The 23,054-nt window shown below is 39.8% G+C and overlaps 1 protein-coding gene across 1 annotated transcript; it reads left to right on the top strand.

Annotated features, from left to right (window-relative positions):
* The first annotated feature begins 18,926 nt into the window (after positions 1-18,926).
* Positions 18,927-22,816, top strand: LOC143569681 (uncharacterized). Its single transcript, XM_077055535.1, has 6 exons — positions 18,927-19,380; positions 19,831-19,981; positions 20,981-21,049; positions 21,751-21,816; positions 21,914-21,988; positions 22,433-22,816. The coding sequence occupies exons 1-6, from the start codon at positions 19,130-19,132 to the stop codon at positions 22,589-22,591; spliced, it is 771 nt and encodes a 256-aa protein (XP_076911650.1). The 5' UTR covers positions 18,927-19,129; the 3' UTR covers positions 22,592-22,816.
* Positions 22,817-23,054: the final 238 nt, after the last annotated feature.

The raw sequence follows: 23,054 nt of genomic DNA, 5'->3' as shown, positions 1-23,054 counted from the left end.
AACATTTTATAGGTGGGAGTGGAAAAGACGAAATTTCCTCTTACGTGAGGGGCACATGATCACATCAACTAAAGGCAATATTCGATAGGGGTTAGCGGAAAAGATTGAAACTATGCAAAACTTCTGTTTCTATAAACACAAATAAATATTAGAGTTAATTAAATATTATGTCCTTTAGGTTTATACTAAACTGTGCAAAACTTTCAAAAAATGACACTTTGTTAAACCTGAAGGGCAACACGTACAGTTTAGTATAAACCTCTAAAGTACATAGTAACAAATTTACTCTAATATTTATTTGTGCTTTGTAGAAATGGAAAGAAAATTGAGTTAGTGGGAGGTTGGAAATTGTGGTGTAATGATGAAACAATTGAGGAAGTTAGTCCGGATTTGTGTAGAGCATATGCGCACTACTGTAAAGAAAAAAAAACAAGTGTGCAGGCAAAATAGAGACACTTCACCTAACCAATGTCCTTCAAAGGTCCACATCTCTCTTTATCTCTTTCCTTCAAAGGAAAAAAAATTCACAAATATAGTATTTTTAGAAACTTACAATTAATTTATTGTTTTATAAATTAAATAGATCTTTTTTATAAATAACATGTATTAATATATTGCAAGTAGATTTGACATGTCCAATCGGATCCAAATTAAAAGTTAGAAACAAACTCGTTTTTAACTTTCGGTTAAACCCTAACCAAAACTTATTGAGAACATGTGGTGTGTATAGGATATGACTTGGAATGTGAAGATGGAGGCCACATTTTTTTGTACGCGCAACAAATCATATCGTATTATAAAGATACTTAAGTTTGGTGAACCATATCGTTATTTGACTACTATTTCTTAATGACCAACACGTGCAAGCCATGCTTTTTATAACCAACAAATCATGGTCCTTACAGACAAGAAAGAATCTTTATAATTGACATGTTGATTCGGTTTGAATTTCGACTACGAAAAATTGGAATCATAGTCATGTTATAAAAATGCCAACTTGCTCATCTGGATCGATTCGATCACAAACCAAAGATCTTTATGTTTATATAAAAAAATTGATTATATTATTTACTGATTTTTTCCAGTGACTACATATTTTTCTATCAGAAATCCAATGTCATGAGCAAAAAGTGATTAATCTTCACAATACGATGAAATGTACTTGTTTTCTCTTTATTTGTTCTTTAGGATAAGAAAGTGACTCAATGTCCAAATAATATGGTTTTGTTTTCCCCTTGTAGTCATGCTTATCCCCCTTTGTCAAGTGTAGGGTCCTTAGACATGGGTCGCGATAGCGAATCATTCTAAAAGAGAATAAACTTTCTTTCATCTTTTCGTTTCAACCAAGCGTCAAGTAATTGTGGTATTCATTCTATAAGCGACTTTTGCAATAGTCAGTCTGGTAAACAAAAGTGAGAAGTATCGGGTCTATCTTCATGTCCACTATATATATCGAATCATAATTGACGAGGTTATTGCCACGCGCTCATATTGAAAGAACATGTAGATAAACATTTATTGTTAACTAGTTTGAGCCCCGTGTATTACACGGGGAATTGATGAAAATTTTAAAATTTGAACATTAATCAAAATACAATCGGCAAGACAAGTATCATATATTATTAATGAAATTACAATTTATATTAAAATTGACGGATTGCAAAAGAAACATTACGCAAAGATTTACTAATAAGAAAAAATTTCCTTGTACACTATGTTTGCGATTGTGTTGGTCAATATACCTAGTTTATCAATAATCAAAATTTTTAGTCAATGTCTGCCTGTAAATCTTGACAAAGCGACATATATATATCCGTGTGAAAACAAAGGTTCTTTCAAGCACAAGCCAACCATAAATAATAAAACAAGATTATGTATACAATCTTAATCTTAAATATATATAAACGAAACCTTTATAAATTCTTTCAAGCCACCAGATTGATTTATTTATAAATGAAAGTTTCTCATTCATTTAAACCTAATTAACAGGTATGGGTCTCACCAAACCCAGATAACCTCTTAAATATGTTATAACATCTCATTATATTAAAAATTAATCTCATTAAATATTTAATATGAAAATCCCACAAAATAGGGATATACTAAAAGTTAGTATCCATTTTTTAAAGGTATTGTTTATAATTAAAAAACAATTTTATTATAAGAAAAGCGAGTCATTGGTCTCATTAAACCCATATAGCTTTTAAACTGGGTTATAACATCTCATTTATTTGTAAAACTCTTTCATAATGAAATCCTAAGTATATTAATAACTTCCTTACAATTAATAAAATTAAAATCCAAAAATAAATAATTAAATATTAGAAACGAATAATATAAAACAACACCGTATTACAGGGAATAAAAGTTAGTTATATATATGATAGCTAAGAAAAGAACTTCCTGATTTCAGCTTTCCAAAATAAACCAAAAGAATAAATTTAAATGGTTAGTATGTCGATAAACAAATTTATGAGAATGTAGTCAATGTATATAATGAAAATTTTTAAGGAATAAAGTATTTTAATTGACTTTTATTTTATATACCTGACAATCCTAAAAAAATAATAATAAAGCAATATTCTGACCACTTCAATCCCATTTGGCATGTTCTTTTTCTATAGCTAAATTGTTTCATTTTATTACTTAAGGATAAAATGACGTTAAAAAAAGAAGAAATAAATAAACATTAACACACTTATATATATATATATATATATATATATATATATATATATATGTATATATATATATGTATATATATTTATATATATATATAAGAATAAGGCTATTTTGGGTTAATAATAAATGAGTTCAAAAAATATGAGGATGGCTTAAAGAGTGACAAGTGGCACAAAATATTATTTTTTTATTAAAGTAGTAGATATTGTAAATAAAATGTTTACTAAAAATGCCCTTTATCATTAAACCAATTGCAAGTTTAATTACAGTTAACATCATGAATTGTATAGAATTTAAACATTTTCTATTCTACAAAGGAGAAAACAACTTCTACATGGTTCGCTTTATAGATGATAATAATTTGATATATGAAACTTGTTTGGTCCTTGTCTTCGAAAAACGAAAGTTTTCGTCGGGTCCTATTCATTAAAAGGTCTTTTCATCTATTAATTCCGTGGAGAATTTGATTCTCTATCAGCTTTCACTTCCGCGTGGCATTGCATTTGATTGTGGTATTCTCGTTTATCTCCCAATGTGGGGAACATTTTCTTTTCTTTTGGTTTGTTTCTTGTTCATTTTTGACTTGACCCACTCAAATAATTCATCTTTCTAGGCTCTGGGTTGGTATCACACGAGCATCTTGTCTTGGGTCTATTGGGTTGGTAGGTCTCTCGACCTCCTTAGTCTTTGAAAAATACTCGTCCTTGATTCTTTGAGAAAATAGAAAAGATCATTTACAAACTGAAGAAACACTAAGTGAACCCTGGGCAGATTATAGATAATCTGGGGGTTAAGTAATGTTTCCCACGAGGATGAGGTCTAGCAGAGAAGGTTGTTCTTCAGGGGACCTGCAAAACAGACACCGTAAGCTCGTCACTGAGAAGGGGGGGTTCCTCCTTGTGACCACCCTCCGGCGTGAGAATCAGACTAGATTGCTCTGAATATAAGTGTATATTAAGAGCTTGCTAGATAAGATTGAGATATCAGATGATGTCCTTACCATTCCAAGGTGTTGGAGTATTTATAGCCGAAGGTAGGTTTCCTAGAAGGTACAGCCGGCTGAATAGTATTCCTGTTCCACCAACAGTGGACTACGCACAGGCCATGCTGGTTGGTGGATAGGCTACGGCCGACAGTAACAAGGTCGGCTGTACACTGTTCCTTTACTGTCGGCTACGCACTGTTCCACCAACTGTAGGCTGCGCACGTCCCATCGTAAGGGTTGGTGAGTAGGCAGCGGCTAATAGTGACAAACAGTACTAGAGGGTGCTCCTCCTCGTACTGTTGTCGGTGAGCTGTCACCCTGTGATTGGTTCACGGGCTGTTCTGGTCAAATCGTCTGTTCTGCCCATACCTTAGTAGGTATAGTACAAAAGATCTTCCAGAAGCATACGGACTGGCTCATTTAGGCGGGAGAATTCCCGCCTTGCTCATTCCTTCATGTGACTACTGAAGTAGCTAGTGCCTTGTGCGTGTAGCCTTGCTGTTAGTGCGGGTAGCCTTCCCTGATGGCTTGTATCCGCAACTGCGGGAACAGGCGGGGTACTTCACCATTGGGAGGCTTTCCCTGCGGGTACAGCTGGCGTACTGCGCGTAAGGTTCTTTGAGCATGGTGGGTCCTGCGGGAGCAGTTGGTCGTTGCGCAATCGTCCCTGTTCAAGGTGAGTCTTGCGGGTCCAACTGGGCTCTGCTGGGACCTACCTCTTCAAGTCCCCCCAGTCCAATGTTCTTCTCATGAATTATTAATAAGTGAGGTGAACTTTTGGACTTAGCAAGGGGTTTTGAAAAGGGTTTAGTTTTTAGGTTTTCCGTGGTGATTCTTCCCGCGGTTTTCCTGATGTCACGCAGAAATTCCCGACTTTTCTGCTTGATCTTTGGGTATGAAGCGGGTAGGTTTGTAACCTCCTCGCAAGTCAGGAGCGTTGAGTCCCACTTGTGTGGATTCTCCATGGGGTTTTGGTAGTTTTCAACATACTGATCAACTATGCTAAAACCACCAATTCCATCTTGGAGTTTCAAACAATATAGTTCTCGACGTTCTCGTTACGCGGGGATGTTATTCCCGTTTCCGCAGGCATGGCCCAGAAGATCCTTCTTGGTTTGAATTCCCTGCAGAGTGCTAAGTATGTGAAGGGTTTTGCCTTGACACTGTACCCGCACTCGTCTTATGGTTACTTTACTTCCAAGGTATTCCTGGCGTCAATTCCCTGCGGGTGCTAAGTATGTGAAGGGTTTTGCCTTGACACTGTACCCGCACCCGTCTTATGGTTACTTGGTTGCCAAGGTATTCCTGGCGTCAATTCCCTGCGGGTGCTAAGTATGTGAAGGGTTTTGCCTTAACACTGTACCCGCACCCGTCTTATGGTTACTTGGTTGCCAAGGTAAGGGGTATTTTCCCGCTTACTTTTGAATCTTTTTGAATTTTGAAATTCGAAGAGTTGGTGAAAGGATAAGAACAGTCCAAACCTCTGAAACGTCGTGCGACGGTTTCTTCTGACTGTGTCAGGACGTGCAGGAAGTTATGGTAACGTGACAGTACCTGGTCATTCCAGTCGCTTTTCAGGCGCGTGGGCCCGTTTTTTCGGGCGCGTGGCCGCGAAATTAATGGTATGCGTCCTTTCAACAGCTGTTGCCAGCTTGCTTTCTGCCACGTGTCATAGTTTCATTGCACCTTCGATTTCTCTCTCCTCCGCATTAAATTCATCGCATTAATTGCGATTAGTATATAAAGGGGGAGAGGGTTCTTTGTAATTCACACTTTCACTTTTCTCTTCATCTTCAGAACGATTTCCGGTGAATACTCAACTTTTCAGTCGAGCCTTTTCTCGAAATCGTTTTCTTTCATCTGCAAGATGTCGTCTCGTGATCTCGAGTCTACAGCCGACGACAAGAGTACTGCTGGCGAGTGCCAGTGTGCTTTGCCTGTCGATCTGTACCAGTACGTCGTCAGGAAGTTCATGCTCGAGTCTCTCGAGCCTGAGTTTCCTGAACCCCATCAGACAGTGTACGATGCCCCCATAGGCAAGATCGGGGTATATGCTGCATTCTTTGTTTATGGGAATCTTAGGTTCCCATTGACAAAGTTTGTTTACCGTGTCCTGGAGAGGCACGGTGTGCACCTGACCGAGGTGCACCCGATGGCGATTGCCAAGATTCGGCACTTCGAGTGGGTGTGCCGGATTCTGGGCATTGAGCCCTATGTTGACCGCCTGATGACCTTCTACACTTGGAGGTGCATCCAGGGGTGGTATACATTGATAACCCGGATTAAGGGTTTGAAGATCTGCCCAACCGAGCGCAGTCTTCGCTCGTGGAAGCGGGAGTTCTTCTACATATCCGCTCGCGCCATCCCCCTTGCCATGAAATTCAAGAACGGGCAAGCACTTCCCAGCCTTCACGCCTCCAACTACGAGGAGGCGGAATGGTTTTCGAAGATATCCCGAGTCCAATCTCCGGTTTACCGGTTTGCGGAGTCCGGGATGGTGATGCTGGGGATGAGCCGGGTGTGGAAGGAGGCGGATGCGCGAAAGATTCCGATCGTCCTCGAATACGGTTCGAACTCTGTTCCTTACGGTATGCTTTGTTTCTTTTTGTTGATTCTGAATTTCTTCTAACTTTTTTCCTGTTTATTTCAGAGGGGAACGACTTGCAGTCGCTCCTGAACCCGCGGGAGGCTGACGGTCCCGCTCGGATGGGTACTCGCGCTCTAGACGAGAACGAGTTGCCCATCCTAGAACAAACGGCGGATCGGTTCGTGGAGGTCTACCCGCTAGGCCATGAGATCCTGAGCGCCAGGCGGCCAGGTAAGGCGCTATTCAACCCTCGACCCCTCAATGTTGAAACCTCTGCTGGAATTCCTCTAATCGTATGTTCTGATGAGGAATCCGCAGATGGTCCTCCGTTGGTGCGGAAGAAGAAGGCTGCCGGCGGGAAGGGGAAGGGGAAGGTGGCCTCCACTGCCGATCCGGTGCCTCGGTCTGATTCGGAGACCGAGAGCGAAGAGGTGGCGGGGAATCCCGGTGGTGATAAGACCACCGCTCCGGAGGCTGCGACTGTCACCTCCGGAGAGCCCAAGAAGACGACGGTGAGCGGCGCAAAGAGGCCGGCTCCATCGGGTTCGTCCCCGCCTCTCCGTACCTTTAGGCTCAAGAAAACCCGTAAGTACAAACTTCCTTTATCTTTAACTTCATAGCTTAATATCATTAACACTTATCTTCTTTACGCAGGCGTGGATGTTGACGCATTCCAGGGTGGAGCGCAGAGGAGTACCTCTCCGCCAATGACGGTAGGCTTGGTCAGCCTACCTGAGGCGACGACCCAGGCGCCTGCGCCTGCTTCCGCTGGTTCAGTTGCTCACTCCTTTGAGCCGACTGTTCCAGCTGTGATGACGTCACCGCCGGCTGTGAGTGCTATTTTTACAGCATCTTTCACCGAGCCGGCGGTTACTATTGCTGCGGATTCCGCAACGGCGACCGCGGCGGCCGCTACCATGCCTCCTCCGTCATCGGCAACGACGGCCGATCCTTCAGGTATGCATGGGGCGTATCGCCAAACTCTGCCACCTTCCCATCTGCCTGACCTCTTGGATGGATTTCCCTTGGGTTCAGGTGATGGGTTCGGCGGCTATCGGCCAGTTATTGACCCTACAGGTGCGTAGGGTTCTTTTGGCCTATTTTATATTTTTCAATCATCTTTTCCTAACTGCTCTTTGTTTTTTGCAGTGTCGGATTCCAATGAAGTGTATGTTCCACGATGGAACATTCGCCGAGGAACAACCCTTCGCACACCTGTGGAGTGCGTGGAGTGGGCTCGTCACGCTGCTCCCAGTGGTGCGTTGGGGGAAGCCATGGCTAGCTACCAGGAGGGTAGGCTAAGCAATGAGCTTCGGGTTCTCCTGGCCCGGATGCAGCCGCGCGTCGAGCTGCTTTGTCGTGAAAACGACAAGTTAAAAGCAGCTCGCCTTCAGGAAGTAGCTCAGGCGCGGGCTGTCCGGGAGGAGAATAGGAGGCTTTCCGCCGCGGCGGCGGAGAATGAGAAGGCGTTCAAGGCCCTTGAAGTTGAGGTTCAGGCCCGTCTCGAGGCTCGCTCCAAGGCTGCCCAAGCTGTTAATGAACAGCTTCGGCTGGCTAAGGAGACTGCTAGGAACGCGACTGAAAGGGCCACCAAGGCTGAAGCTGTTGCTGAGCCTCTACGCCTGGAGAATGAAGAGCTTAAAGCCAAATTAGAGGCTCTCCAGCAGGCTCATGATGCCTTGGCGATGGAGGACGCTAAGAAGCTTCAAGAAATCCTGGACCAGAGGGGGGTGCTTGACCATACCGAGCGTAAGCTAAAGGGCGTCGAAGAGGCTGCGGCTAAAGATGTGTTGCTTGCCAACCTCAACAAGAGTGAAGCCGAACGCGCCCGTAACGAAGCTCAAGCTGCCCTCCAAGAAGCTCTGGTTGCCAAGGAATGGCTTCTTCGAGAAGCGTTGTCTCAGGTATGTTTAGCTTCATGTCTTCACGCTTTTCTTTATAAATAGAAAAGGTTCTGATACTTGTATTTTTTCTTTGTAGGTTGTGCATCGGGTCTTCTCAGAGACGTCTTATGACGATGCTATGAGCGCAGCCCTCAACGCTTCTCATGAGGATGGGGAAAAGGCCGGCTTCCTGCTTGGTCTAGGGTTCGTTGAGAAAGGCATCCCGCCTTCCAACTTCCCTTTGTATGATGTGGATACTGAAGCTATTTACGACCAAGCAGTGAACCAGTATGCCGCCTTCCCGCATCCGGTGGTGGAGAAGGTGAACGAAGTCGCTGTTGCTGATGATGGGCTAGCTATTCTTAAAGCCTTCCTTGAACCACCACGCTCCACTGATGGAGCGGGTCCAAGTGGAAGTGGTCCTGAAGCTTGATTCTGAAGATCCCTTTCCACCATTAGCGTAGATTTTTGCTTTTGTATAGCTATCTTTGTAATATTTGAATTTGATGGAATAAAGATTGTGTTAGTTCTTTGCCTTGTTTATTTTACGTATGTTTTGATCTAACTTAGCAATTTCTTTAGTACTTAGATAAGTTAACTTTTTAACGTGGTAAATTATAAGTTTGTTTCGCTTCCTCTTTCATGATTGTGCGGGTATGACCGTCACTTACACTTAGTAGGATGGCTTAACTTTACTTATATCTGACCTGCGTGGAAGTTTTCCTCATATTTTCCTTTGAAATTTTCTAAGTGTTCAGAATAAGTTAACCTTTGAACGTGGTAGATGATAGGTTGAAGTTTTGCTTCCTTGTTCGTGATTGTGCGGGTAAGACCGTCACTTGCACTTACAAGGATGGCTAGACTTTACTTACATCTGACCTGCGTGTAGGTTTTCCTTATTTTTAGCGTTGTGTTTATGCGGGTTTTGCCGCCTTCCACACGTAACGACTTACTTCTTCCCCCATTTATGCGGTGAATACCGGCACATCAGTGTGGGAAGTTCATAAGTATAAAGGTAAGGCTATCAACACATTGTGAAAGGAGAATCATTTCCATTAGAAGTGGCTCTAGGCCTTTTCTTTACAAGTTTGGAATTGATCTACATATAACATTTGCGTAATTGAGCTCCATTCCATGTTCTTGGGATGGGAGTGCCATCGAGCCTTTCGAGCCGGTATGCGCCCTTTCCCAGGACTTCTTTGATAATGTATGGCCCTTCCCAGACCGGGGCCAGCTTTCCTGGGCGTTCATGGTTCGAAGCCTCGTTGTTACGCAGTATGTAGTCTCCTACATTGAAGTTGCAGAGTTTTACCCGCGTGTTGTAGTACTTTTGCATTTGTCGCTTGTAGTTCTTTTCACGCACTGAGGCTAAGTCTCTGCGTTCCTCGGTTAGCATAAGGTCCAACCGTCTTTCCGCATCATTGTCTTCTGGCTGAATCAAGACCCTTGGTGAGGGTAAACCAATTTCGACCGGGACCATGGCTTCAGTGCCATAAGTGAGGCTGAACGGGGTTTCTCCCGTACTGGCCTTCTTCAGTGTTCTGTTTGCCCAAAGGACGTGCGGAAGCTCGTCCACCCAGCCGGATCTGTGTTCCAAGAGTCTTTTCTTTATGCCTTCGACGATGCTCTTATTTGCTCTTTCCACCTCACCATTACCTTGCGGGTGTGCCACTGATGTAAAGGTGTGGGTGATTTGAAGTTCTTTCAGCCACTGTTGTAGCTTCTTGTCAGCAAAGTTGGTGCCGTTATCGCTCACCAAATTCTGTGGAAGTCCAAAACGACAAATAATAAATTCCCAAATAAATTTTTTGATATGTTTCGCGGTTGTTTGGGCTAAGGGTTTTGCTTCTATCCACTTGGTGAAGTAGTCGATGGCTACCACTAGGAACTGAACATTTCCTGCTGCTGTAGGAAATGGGCCTGTCACATCGATGGCCCACTTCTGAAATGGCCATGAAGAGGTGACTGGAACAAGTTCATTCTTCGGGCGGTGCGTGTTGGGTGCGTAGAGCTGGCAAGACCTACATTTTCTGATGTATGCCAGCGCGTCCGTATGCATCCCCGGCCAAAAGTATCCCGCGTTGTTTAGCTTAGCTACAACAGCGCGGGGACCTGCGTGTATTCCACAGATGCCTTCGTGTACTTCCCTTAGGAGGTAGTCAGCATCTTGGTTGTCTACGCATCTCAAGAGTGGGCCAAGAAAGTTACGTCTGTAAAGAATGTCATTGATGAGTTGATAATTCAGTGCTTTACAGCGTAGTTTTCTTGCCTGTGCTTTTGACTCTGGCAGTGTACCTGCCGCAAGGTATTTTATTATTGGTGTCATCCACGTTTCCGTGCCGGTTTGGATGACACAAATTTCCTTGTGCGGGACCGAAGGTGTCTCGAGGAGTTCAATGCGGATATCCTTTCCTAAGTGGGTGAAGGCTAATGATGCAAGCTTGCTTAACGCATCCGCAGATTTGTTTTCACTTCGCTTGACGTGTATGACTTTGCAGTCGTTGAAATCGCGCATAAGGGATTTTGCTTGTGCGAGGTACAGGGCCATTGTGTCGTTCACGGCCGTGTACGTCCCGTTGATTTGATTGGCTACTAACATGGAATCCACGTGGGCTTCCAAGTTTTTCACTCCCATCTTACGCGCAATTCTCAGCCCAGCCAAGAATGCCTCATACTCGGCTTCGTTATTCGTACTTGGAAAATCCAGTCGAATAGCGTAAGTGTATTCTTGGCCTGCTGGGTTGGTTAGTTTCAGCCCTGCGCCTGAACCCTCGTTACTGGCTGCTCCATCAGTGTAGAGTCGCCAGACATCATTGATGTCTTGTGCTGGAGAGGGTTGAGCCTCTTCCTGGCACTCTTTTTCCCGCGATGCAGGCACTTCTGCAATAAAGTCGGCCAGAACCTGGCCTTTTATGGCTGGTCTTGGCTTATACTTTATCGCGTATTCCCCCAACTCAATTGCCCATTTGGCTAGGCGTCCCGATAACTCGGGTTTGCCTAGAACGTTTGCAAGTTTGAAGTTGGAGAGAATGGTGATTGGGTGACCCTGGAAATATCGTCTTAACCTGCGTGAAGCGTGTATAAGTGCTAAGACTAATTTTTCGAGGGTAGAGTACCGGGTTTCTACGTCTGTTAGGATACGGCTGACATAATAGATTGGCATCTGGATGCCTTTTCGCTCTACTAGCAGGACTGCCCCGGTTGCTCTATCTGTTGCGGAAAGGTATAGGATTAACTCCTCTCCCGCTTTTGGTGCTGTGAGCGTTGGGAGTTCGATCAAGCGTGACCGAATCTCCTGAAAAGCTGCTTCCGCTTCTGGTGTCCAGCGGAAGTGCGTTTTCTTTAAACAGTTTCTCAACGTTGACACGAAGGGAAACGACTTATCCGCGTGGTTTGCCAAAAAGCGATTAAGTGCCACTAGTCGTCCATTCAGTGTCTGAGCCTGTTTGATGGTAGTAGGTGATTCCATTTTGATAATGGCTTCGACCTTTTCAGGGTTCGCTCTGAAGCCATCTTTAGTGACGATGACCCCCAAGAACTTCCCTTCTTCCATTCCAAAGGCACACTTGCTCGGGTTGAGCTTCATGTTTATCTTCCTGAGCGTGTTGAAAGTCTCTTCGATGTCTTTCAACATCGCTTCTGGGTCAGGGCTTTTGATGACCAAGTCATCCATGTAGACTTCCAAGTTCCTCCCAATTTGGGCATGAAACTGGTTGTCCATCAGGCGTTGGTATGTGGACCCGGCATTCTTAAGTCCGAATGGCATCATTTGGTAACAAAATGTGCCATCGGGCGTCCGAAAAGCGGTTTTGTCCTGATCATCAACGGCCATGTGTATTTGATGGTACCCCTTATACGCGTCCAGGAAGCATTTAAGGCGGAACGGTGCCAACGAATCCACCTTAAGATCAATTTCGGGTAACGGATAACAATCTTTGGGGCATGCTTTGTTCAAGTCCTTGAAATCTATGCACATGCGCCATTGTTTGTTATTCTTCGGTACCATAACGGGATTTGCAACCCAAGTTTGATATCTACTAACGCGTACGATGCCTGCGTCAAGGAGTTCCTTGACTTGGGTTCTACACGCGTTAGTTTGTTCTGGCCCCATTACTCTGCGCTTTTGTACGATCGGCGTAACAGCCGGATCGCATTTGAGCTTATGCTCTGCCTTACTTCGGGGTACACCAGTCATGTCAGCTGGTGTCCACGCGAAGATGTCAGCGTTTTTTTGTAATAAGCGCTTGAGTAAGGTGCGTGTGGGATCAACAATTGTTGGGCCAATGGTGACGGCCTGGTCAGGGTACTTGCCGTTGAAGGCCCATCTTTCTGGTTCGGTGATGGTTGGTTTAGCCATCTTTGGTTTGGGTTTAGATGAGACAGATGCGATGCATACCTGGGGAATGCCGGTGATCATCGCTACACCCTCAGCTGTTGGCCATCCCATCATGCCGTGGACTGAGGATACCACGACGTTGAATCTTGCCATCCCGTCTCTCCTGAAGAGAATGTCGTATGTGTGGTGTGGCTTCCTCATCACGACAAAGTCCACATCTTCTGTGCGGGAGTGTTTCCCATCCGTAAGAGTGACGGGGAAAGATAGGATACCCAGGGGGTGTTTGTGCTGCCATCAAACCCTTCCATCGAGGCACAGATCGTTTCCAGGCGTTCCTTGTCTTCGTCATCTAGCTTGTCGAAGAACTGCCTGTACATCACCGTTGACGAGGCGCCGTTGTCAGCAAGAGTGCGAGAAGTGATGTAGTGCCCCAGCTGGCTTTTGATGACGATAGGGCCTTCTTTGCTGGGTCCTCCTGGCACTCGCGGGAAGCGCACCTCAGCTTCCTTCCACGCACATGGTTCTGGCGTTCGCCTTTTTCTTCTGATCTTACCATGAACCATGTTGATGCTGATGTCCACGGGCTTTCGTCCGTTGCCTCGGTACCGGTTGTCGTTCCTTCCTCCCTTCTTGATTGATGCCACCAGGTGTGCCAGTCTTCCATCCTTGACGAATGCTTCAACAATATCCTTCAAGGATGTACACTCTTCCGTACCATGACCTTTTGTCCCGTGGAAGTCACAGGATTTGCTCTGATCCGCATTCGGTCGCTGCCGGATCATTGGAGCTTTTGGCCACGGTAGCTTTTCAGTGGCAAATATCTCCGTGACGCTTTTGGTGAGTGGCGTCCACCGGTGCTTTTGGCTTGAAGGGTGTGTGTGATTTCTTCCGCCAACAAGAGGGTGAGAGCTGGATGAGGTGTCAAAGTTTACCCTTGACTGCCAGATACCTAGCTTCCTCTTTTTGTTCTGCCGGGCGATCCGAACATTGTTCTCTCTTGTCCTCTGCGTGTAGAGGTGTGTACTCTGGGGAAGATCCCTTCCCAGTTGCTTCTCCGTCTCGGCAAAGCGCTTGGCCGCCGTCATGATGGCATCCCATGTTGATGGCATGCCATCCTTAGTCTTTGAAAAATACTCGTCCTTGATTCTTTGAGAAAATAGAAAAGATCATTTACAAACCAAGATAAGAGATCAGATCCTTTGTTCTTTTTCAGGCTTGTGGTTATACTAGACTTGAAAGCTTGAAAATACTTGTCTTTGGTCTCCTTATTTTGATGAAGATTTTGATTAGTAGATTCTATGTCTTCATAAATTGGTTCAAAGAACTGGGGGTGGGGGTGGCCGAAAGGATGCTCCTTTCCGTCACCACCTTCATCCATGTCGAAGTACACGACCCAGTATCCTTTAGATGCATCTCCTAATGAAACACATCAAATACTCTACTTGAGCCGCTTGATCTTAAGCACCCGTTCAAGATCTTGGATCCTTTGTCGAAACCACTTGATCTTGAAATCACGGATCCCATCGGATACATTCGAACTCTTCAATTTGAATTTTTTATTGTCACTAGATCACGAATACCATCTGTAAATTGAATTTCTAATGAAATTTGAATCATACAGCTCGACCCTATCTACGATCTCTTCCCCTTGACCCTAATTAGGTGTGTTGCCCCCCTTGGACCCCGGAATGCTTTGGGCTTCTCCCCTAAGAACTAATGAGGTTCTAATACTAAATATCATGATAAACTTAAACAAACGTACATCCCTGCACCTCTTAACTTGTTTGATGAATATTATGATTCACATTTATCAAAAAGTCAATTGAATACTAAAACATCTAGCATCTATCAATGTTGTTTAATTTGTGTGTGTGTGTTTTGTGCTATATCTATGTTCAAAATTTCAAGAAACACTTTTTTAACGGTTTTTTTTCGGGCCATGGGCTCAATAATTTACTCAAGTGGCTAGACCGGCCCATTACTAACTTGTGACTTGTCACAACTCACAAGTACCTAGATGCCTAGATCCATGTAATTTGTAAATACTACCAACCCAATTCTTAAAGTTTCTTGCAAAATTGTATTCGATCAAATATACATATGATGAGAATTGATTTAAATTTATAAGTTAATAAGGTCGAATATTATAGCAAGTCGGATAATCAAATTAATAAGTAATACATAAATGACGTATAAAACCTTTAGTTTTGTTATCATTTGATGTAATTAAACTTTAACCTATAACTAGTTAGTTTCGTTGCGGCAAGGCATCGTTCACTAAGACGGATTGTTTATGTGGCTACCATGTCATTGTCACAGTTCATGCTTTATTGGTCATTAGTAACATCAAACAGTAACCAAATTAAAGCTTATTACATCAAAAGGTATAGATTACAAGTCATTACATACAATGACAAAAGGGATGGCATTCCTTTTACATTTTTAATACAATAGACCCTTTTAGTAAACTGTAGTATCTAATTCTTGTACTAATTTATGATAAACCGAGTTTCATGTAAATTTATGAGTAGATATGCAAAAGGGTAAAACTGGATCATATAACATGACTTTGTTTTTTGATGCCTCGTTGGAGACTGTTTAGTCCTAGTACTACGTACGTAGTCCCAACCACCTTAGAGGCTTAGACGTGAAGTTTTCCTCTCATTCACTAGCATTTGCTGTTCATGGACGATGCGGGATTGCCTATGACGAATAGTACAAGATGTTTAAGTTTTCTCAAGCTCCCTATCTTTTTTGATTGATACAATGACACCCCTATTATATTTACCGAATGCAATTATTTTATCTCTCTAATTTGACTCAATAGAGAGACATTTAACTTATTCCATGATTAATATTGTGCAAGATGCAAGAGTTGTTGCCATTAAAGTATGCAACTATCAACACCAAAAACTAATAAAAATTCAAAGGGGATCCAATGACACATTAAAAAAATAAAGGTAGGCAGAGTTGCAGCTTTTTGTATTAAGATAAAAAAACAATAGAAAAGATAGTGCCATAAAGTTGCCAGATATTATTTGAATTGAACTTGAGAAAACCAAACTTTAAACTGAACCAAATCAAAATCAAACCTGGAATTCAAATTCGGTTTTGGTATTTTCAAGTTGGATTACCTTTCGAACCAAATTTTATTATCTAAGACACAAATTGGTGCAAGTAGTTCTTTTAGTTAGTATATATTTAGTGTGATGCAACCTGTACACTAATTCACGTGAAATGATTTTTATTGTATTGTGTTACATCATATGTTTAACTAGTTTGCGGTAATTAATGGACATGTTGTAGACATCATGTGGAGACGCTAGACTTAAAATGGCTAAAGATCGTATAGCCGCCTTGAAATGTTTCTTTTTTCCTTTTTCTTTCTTTGCTCGTGTATGATTGATGGTTTTTAATATATATATATAACTTAATATACTCAACTTGAAGTTATTAATGAAGTATATATATGAAACACATCAAGTGCACACAGTTTTCTAGTAGTCCCATGCAAGGAGGGGTTTTTTAACATGTAATATATTATATGATACCAAAAGTTGAACGACTCATAGGTTTTTTAACAATAACCCTATAAATAGTGTGCATGATAAAAACAACTGTTAAATTGGTAAATATGTTGCACACTATTAAATAAGTTTTGGTGAATATTAGAGTTCCTCAATTCTACCCGACCTAAAAGTTTTGGTGAATCCTGTTAAGATTCGCTCTTGGTTTACATACGGAGACCCGAATAATTATGACCCTTGTAAAGGAAATTTTTGGTAGACACGCTGGTTGCGGATAAGGTCTCTTATAAAATAGTTGGTTGGCATTTGGCAATTTTATATGTTACATTTGAAGGCCAGAAACGATGTCAACCTTAAGTAACTATGACTTCTAAACAAAGTGGAACAATGAGTGCATGACCAATTAATGGAATGGTTTTGACAACGTGTTGTACCACTTTCAAACTATTTAGTGTTATTGTAATGACTCGTCGACCAATGTGAATCACAATATTCATCAAAGAAATCCAGAGTTCTGTGGTGCACACTTGTTTAAGTTTTAATTTGATTGGAATTAGAAATTCATTGGTTCTTATGGGCGAAGTCCCGGCGAAGCCCTAGCACCATATAAAATGTCATTTGCCAAGTGAAAGTAGCATCTCATTGAATAGTGTGACACGTAGAAGTTTAGAAGCTTTCACTCTTTCATGGAATAATGGAAGAACAGAAAATGCTTTCAAAATGAGCATTTAAGGGGAAGGAGATTGTCAAAAAAAAAGGTGTAGGTGGTTTGCCAACTTCTGGCTCTAAATTCATGATATTTTGTTTAAGCCTCACTCTTTCATATATTTATAGTTAGTTTACAATGTTTTTTTAAGTTCTTAAATAATTTAACAGTTTTGTAATGATACTCATCCTATATATATATATATATATATATATAGGGGATGGATCTTGCGAGAAGTGATATTACAGCGAAAAGTGCGAGAAGTGAATGTATAACTCCATTAATCCCTAATTTCACTCCCTTTCATATGATGTTACATACATATATGTAGGTTGGTTGTATTTATGTCTTAATTACACATTCAAACCTACCTACAAACATATATATGTACCGAGTCACATTCAAACCTATGTACCTACACACATACAAACATACATACACATATACAAACATACGTACACATATACAAACATATACTTACCTACACACATACATATGCACCTACACAACGCATCTACACATAAGAAAGATAGTGAATTTAGAGATTAATGGAGTTACACCTTCACTTCTCGCACTTCTCGCAATAAAAGTCACTTCTGAAATGAACCTAATCCTCTATATATATATATATATATATATATATATATGGTAGGAAAATGTTGCCTTTTCTAATGATGTTTAAGTCATATGCATTTGATTTTATAATTTATGTTAAATGTACCAAACTCTTAACATTTGCTATTATATGTATCTCACATTTTCAAACTTGTTAACCTCATAAATACAATAGCAAGAATAAAAAGTTTTATAATTAAATTAAAAACTTCAATTTTAATTCAAATACATATATATGTGCAATAAAGATTGATCAAAGTAACTTCAATACATTTTTATATAGTTTGTGTTTGGATATCAAGAACGCAATTCAAAGAATCAAGAACAAGATTATATGTAGGGATTAAAGAAGAAGAGAATTTATTGAATCAATTTAGGATTACAACCAAAAGTGCCGACGAATGTTTATCTCAAATTAATAATATATAACCCTAACAACTAAACGTCGTATAATTTGTTTATCTCAACTCAATATTTAACTTAATTATAATAATCTATACTAAACATAAGATAGAATAATGCATGATGACAATAATAGTAACAAAGTATAGTTTAGAATTCTAATAGTCTGCCCATTATAAAGTTTGATTTAAAAACATGTGAATTATTTTACAGCATACGTAACCAAAATTCGGTTATAAGATATATATATTTATACTTGAATGATCAATTTGTTTAAGGCTAGCTACCATATAATATATACACAAAAGATAAAAATAAAGCACTCATATATAGTATTTTAGTTTGTTAAAATAACTCCACATTTTTCCTAGTCACTTCTATACTTTTATGTACAACTTTTAAACTTTTATAATTGATGAAAAAGATTTTCTAAATTTTTTTGATGACGATGTTTCTTGATGGCGTTGTACAAACCATGAGCCAATCATAAAAGATTAAACAGAACCACAACTAACATTTTGGCTCTGTTTGGTTTCATGCATGGTTTAGGCTTTTGCAATAGAGCAGTGGTATATGTATGTGTGCGTGTGCAAAACTTTTTTTTTTAATGTATGTGTATGTATGCATGTATGTATGAAATTATTATGTGTATGCAACAACCCTTGAATGTATACAGTAGGTGAGGAACCCCCCCCCCCCCCATGCCACCTCACCCATTAACCCATTACAAAACCAAAACTTAAATTCAACCGTTCTCGATATCTTAGTCCAACTCTTAAATTAATTAAGCGAGAACTTAAAACGCACATCATATTTCAACTAGCCTATTTAAGTTGCGGCTAATAGTTTAATGACCACAAATGGCATTAGGATTGTGCCAAAACATTGTCCATCACCTTTTCTTACGTCCCACCTTTTTTTGTTACACCGAAAACAGGTAAATTATTAAACCAAAGAGAAAATTGACAAAACTTCCGACCCCACAACTTTCAAAAGTTACTTTGTCGATCAAGACACTTTGAAAAATGGAGGGGGCAATTTAAACTTGGATGACTATAAACAAAAGACACAAACCTTCCGACCCCACAACTTTCAAAAGTTACTTTGTCGATCAAGACACTTTGAAAAATGGAGGGGGCAATTTAAACTTGGATGACTATAAACAAAAGACACAAACCCTAAGAGCTTCTAGGAAAGGCTTGTTTTGATGGTTAAACAAACAAAATTATTAAAATTTTTTGATAAAAGTGTTTTTCTGTAAAGCAAAAGAGACCCTTTAACAAGTTTTGTTTTATTGTGTTTTACATACCAGGAATGGATGAGTTTAGTCTGTTATATATGGTTTCTAACATTTAATTTGTGAATGAAAAAAAAGACATAGAGTGCCAATAGAATCAGTGGTTTAGATGATGGAAGAACACCCTAATTACTATTGGAGCTTGAATGGGAAGCTGCAACCACCACCCCTTGATCAACAGACACTTAACCCAACTTTAATCACACCACCACCTAATTTGCCGCCATCTTGCATCTTAAATCCTCCATATCACTTTGAATCTTCTCTACTAGGGCCGCCGGCAAACCGGCCTAATGCTTTGGCTGACCGTCACCGCCATGAAATCCAAGATTTTCCACTCTCATGGAGCCAATTAACCATGTAACACCCCTTTCTCTATCCATAAAAATCTTTAAAATAAATAAGCATTAAGTAATACCAATGGGATATATGTATTATGTAATATATATCAAATCCATTTTCATGAAGTGTGATAATGCGCTTATTTGAATATAATCACTATATGATAACTGATATATGTTGGCTTTGTGAAGGCTTTGGGATTGGTCTCGGGTTTTAGGCTCATATTTTGTTTCATTTCATGTTCATTAAGTAATTAAACCTAATTAGTCTCTATATATATGCCCACTATTGTAAATTATAATCTTGTCTGAGTTGATAAAGAAGAAACTCTAGTTGCCGTGGACGTAGGCCACCTTGACCAAACCATGTAAATGCTCGTGTCGTCTATATTCTACTTTCGTTTGCATGTATGTTTGTGATTCTACTGCGTACCGACTCAGACTGATACCTAATAAAATATTCTTTCAGGAACGGATTAGCAAATGATCTAGAACGATACAACATGGGAGCTGGACATGTTGGAGAAGTAAATCATGCATATAATTTAGATGGGACATCTACTAATGGGAATTCTAAAAGAGCTTCGGTTCATCACTCGTCAACCCAAAGCTTTCTAAAGGTGATTTACATATGTGACTGTTATTCATAGTGCTAATATGTCCCTTGATAGATTTTCGAAATGCAATAATATATGTTACAACTTTTACGCTCACAAAATAAATATATGAGAAGGTTTTGATGATTGTAAGTTGTAACACATACTAGAAATGTCCGTATTCATAGACTTTTCGTACCTTTTGACAGTGGTGTACTTATAAATATGAATTTTTTGTTGGATTAGATGATTTAAAGAAAAAAAATGGTTTTAGATGCTTAACTAGAATTTAAGTGGTTTTGGATAAGTTGTTATATCAGATAGCCGATAAGAAGTGCACGTCGTCCACATGGAATCCCTTATCTCAGATAGCGGATTACGCATAGTTTCTAGATGGTAAATGTCGCTAAAAGGACTTTTGTGTAATCCGCTATGTGAGATAGTGGATTCCACATCGTTGACACTTGTTGAATAACTGGATAACGTTGACAGCCACGTTGAAAGTAAGCTAACGTGTACTGGTAATCCGCTGAGATGATAAATTACCTAAAGGCACTTATATTCTAGTCAACCACCTAAACCCATTTTTTTAAATCACCTAATCCAGCAAAAAGTTCTATAAATACTTCACCTATAACTAGAAGTGTGGTTACGTTATAATGAATCAAGGTTTTTGATAACAGAAATAAAATCAAGAAAATACGATTGATAATCATAAGTATAAATGTATAAACTTAGCGATCATTCACGCAAATACACACGTACTGAACACACATACATCTATCATGTACATGAATATGAGTTTCACTAACTTTGGAAACAAATAATTATATTATATACGAGTTGCGTTCTTTATTTAGAACCTTGCAACAAACTAAAATATATCCATATATATGTATGTGTTTCTCTTTGCATGATTGATTAATGTTTAGCTAGGTTTTTGAGGTTAATATATACATGATCTTAATTTAATTATTGGTAATCAATTAACTTGCACTACACTGGATCGATCTAATTGATCAGGTGAGAAAGGAGAAGTCAGGACGTGACAGAATATATGCTTTGCACCAACTTGTTTCGCCTTTCGGAAAGGTACTCATGCAAACTCTTCGATCTACATCCTCGTTTTATTGACTCTAAATCTTATACTTCAAAATCCATATAAAAGTTTTACCTACTAAGATTTACAATTATGCACTCATTAGCTAGGCTTAGAACCTCTTATTCTGATAGCATATTAATAAGTTCATAAAATATTTTCTAAAATGACTAATTAGCATCATGAACAACAAAAACAACAACAACCATTCACCAGTAAAAAAATCTCACTAATAGCAAAGCAGAGTTTGGGTAATGAGCATCATGAAGTGTAGGCGTAAATGCTATAGAATACTTCACAAAGTCACCAAATAAAAAAGCCAACTTTTCTACGAATTAAACTTCCACAAATATCCTACGAAAATAACTTAATCTTCCAACAGATTTATAACAGCTTAGAGACAAAAATTATGCGTAGGAAGTTTCCGGCAAAATTCCTACACAAAAAATGTTAGTTCATGTCGGAAATTGGTTGGAATTAAAGAAGCATACACTATACTAATGTTTAAATCTTTATAAATATTATCAATGTCGACTAAATTACCGATTATCTCTATACTAATCAAGTCTTTTTATATCAATAACTTTCGTCATTGAGTCGTTCCATAATTTTAGTTAACTGTTAGATTATGTTTCGAATTTTCGATCATTGATTAAAATATGAAACATATAAATTTGCATGGGAGTTTTTGCAGACTGACATGGCTTCTGTGTTGTTTGAGGCCACAACTCAGATCAAATTCTTTGAGGGTCAAATTAAGGTGACATGTTTTCTTTACTTCCTTTTGATTATTCATTTCATTGTGCTTAAAAATCTGTTACTTGTTTCAACATTCTTCAACCCCAAATAACATGCAGGCGGCACTTAGCTCACCGTACATGAATTCGACCAATAATAATGTTTCGGGAGGGACGAGAGATCAACATTCTGCTGTAAGTTGCACATACTATTGTTTTCTCTAGTGCTCATTTCCCATTGCATCAATCAACTACCAAATTTGTAGTTAAGCCATATAAACAAGAACCGCGTATGAGTACAAGAACTTTTATTAAAGATGCTTAAAAAATAAAAATACTAAAGGGAGTCCTTAAAAGTAGAGTTAGAAAGTGCGTGAGTCTAGCCATTATTATTGATGCTTTGAGCTGCATAGTTGCGTAGGATGTACATTTGCATACATCGACTTAAGTTAAGTTCACATTGGCCCGATTAAACCATCGTAGAACAAACAATATTGATAACTTTTAACATTACTAATTCAAAAATGCAATTATTTATTTGGTCATATAAAAGTTGAAGAAATTGATATACAAATCTTAGTTACAGTGGGATTGCCTAAAAAAGTTGTTAATTATCACTTAATAATTACATTTATTTAGGACGGGAAGGCACTACCTAAGGATCTTGCGAGTAGAGGTTTATGCTTGGTTCCAGTGACTTGTATCGATCATATTGACACTACAAATATGACCGGCAGTAGTGCAGAGTTCTGGACACTAGCACTTGACGGTGGATTCTTAGAACTCGGTGTTCTTTGAAGTCAGACACCGGTTAATATTCTACTACGTACACCGTGGATTTTCTTTTTCTTGATGCGTGCTTTTGTGTTTCTACGAAACTTTTAAATGCATGACAGTCGATGACAGTTAGCGCAGTTATCACCCAACCGTACTTTCTAGATAATAGATGTAATGGTTATATGATATATCACACCTCACACGGTTTGGTTTCATATATATTTGTATGTGCAGTAATCCCAAGAGTGTGTGCTATTGTGTATGTTAATATATATAGTGTTGGTTTATATGTCAACTATTGTGTTTGTGTTATATGAAACCTCTTGAGCCATTACCAATTCCATGCTACAAATAAAAAAAATTATCCAAATCTTATATAAAAATCCAAGGAATCAATATCAAGTTGGGAACAAAGTGATAACACAAAGAATGTCAACAAATATTTGGCATCATTCTTTATCTTTTTAGATGAAATTTTCATTAT

Source organism: Bidens hawaiensis, unplaced genomic scaffold (assembly GCF_021521415.1).
Source record: "Bidens hawaiensis isolate Kalapana, Puna unplaced genomic scaffold, B.hawaiensis_p1.1 tig00024637_1, whole genome shotgun sequence".
Lineage (NCBI taxonomy): Eukaryota > Viridiplantae > Streptophyta > Magnoliopsida > Asterales > Asteraceae > Bidens > Bidens hawaiensis.
Note: the sequence above shows the minus strand (reverse complement) of the source record. Positions and strands in the feature narration are given on the sequence as shown.

What these genes read in the sequence shown, in the direction of transcription:
- LOC143569681 (XM_077055535.1), top strand. Translation starts at nt 19,130, where the DNA reads ATGATGGAAGAACACCCTAATTACTATTGGAGCTTGAATGGGAAGCTG. An exon ending in TCATGGAGCCAATTAACCAT is followed by an intron (nt 19,381 to 19,830) that starts GTAACACCCCTT and finishes ATATTCTTTCAG; the next exon opens with GAACGGATTAGCAAATGATC. An exon ending in CAACCCAAAGCTTTCTAAAG is followed by an intron (nt 19,982 to 20,980) that starts GTGATTTACATA and finishes CTAATTGATCAG; the next exon opens with GTGAGAAAGGAGAAGTCAGG.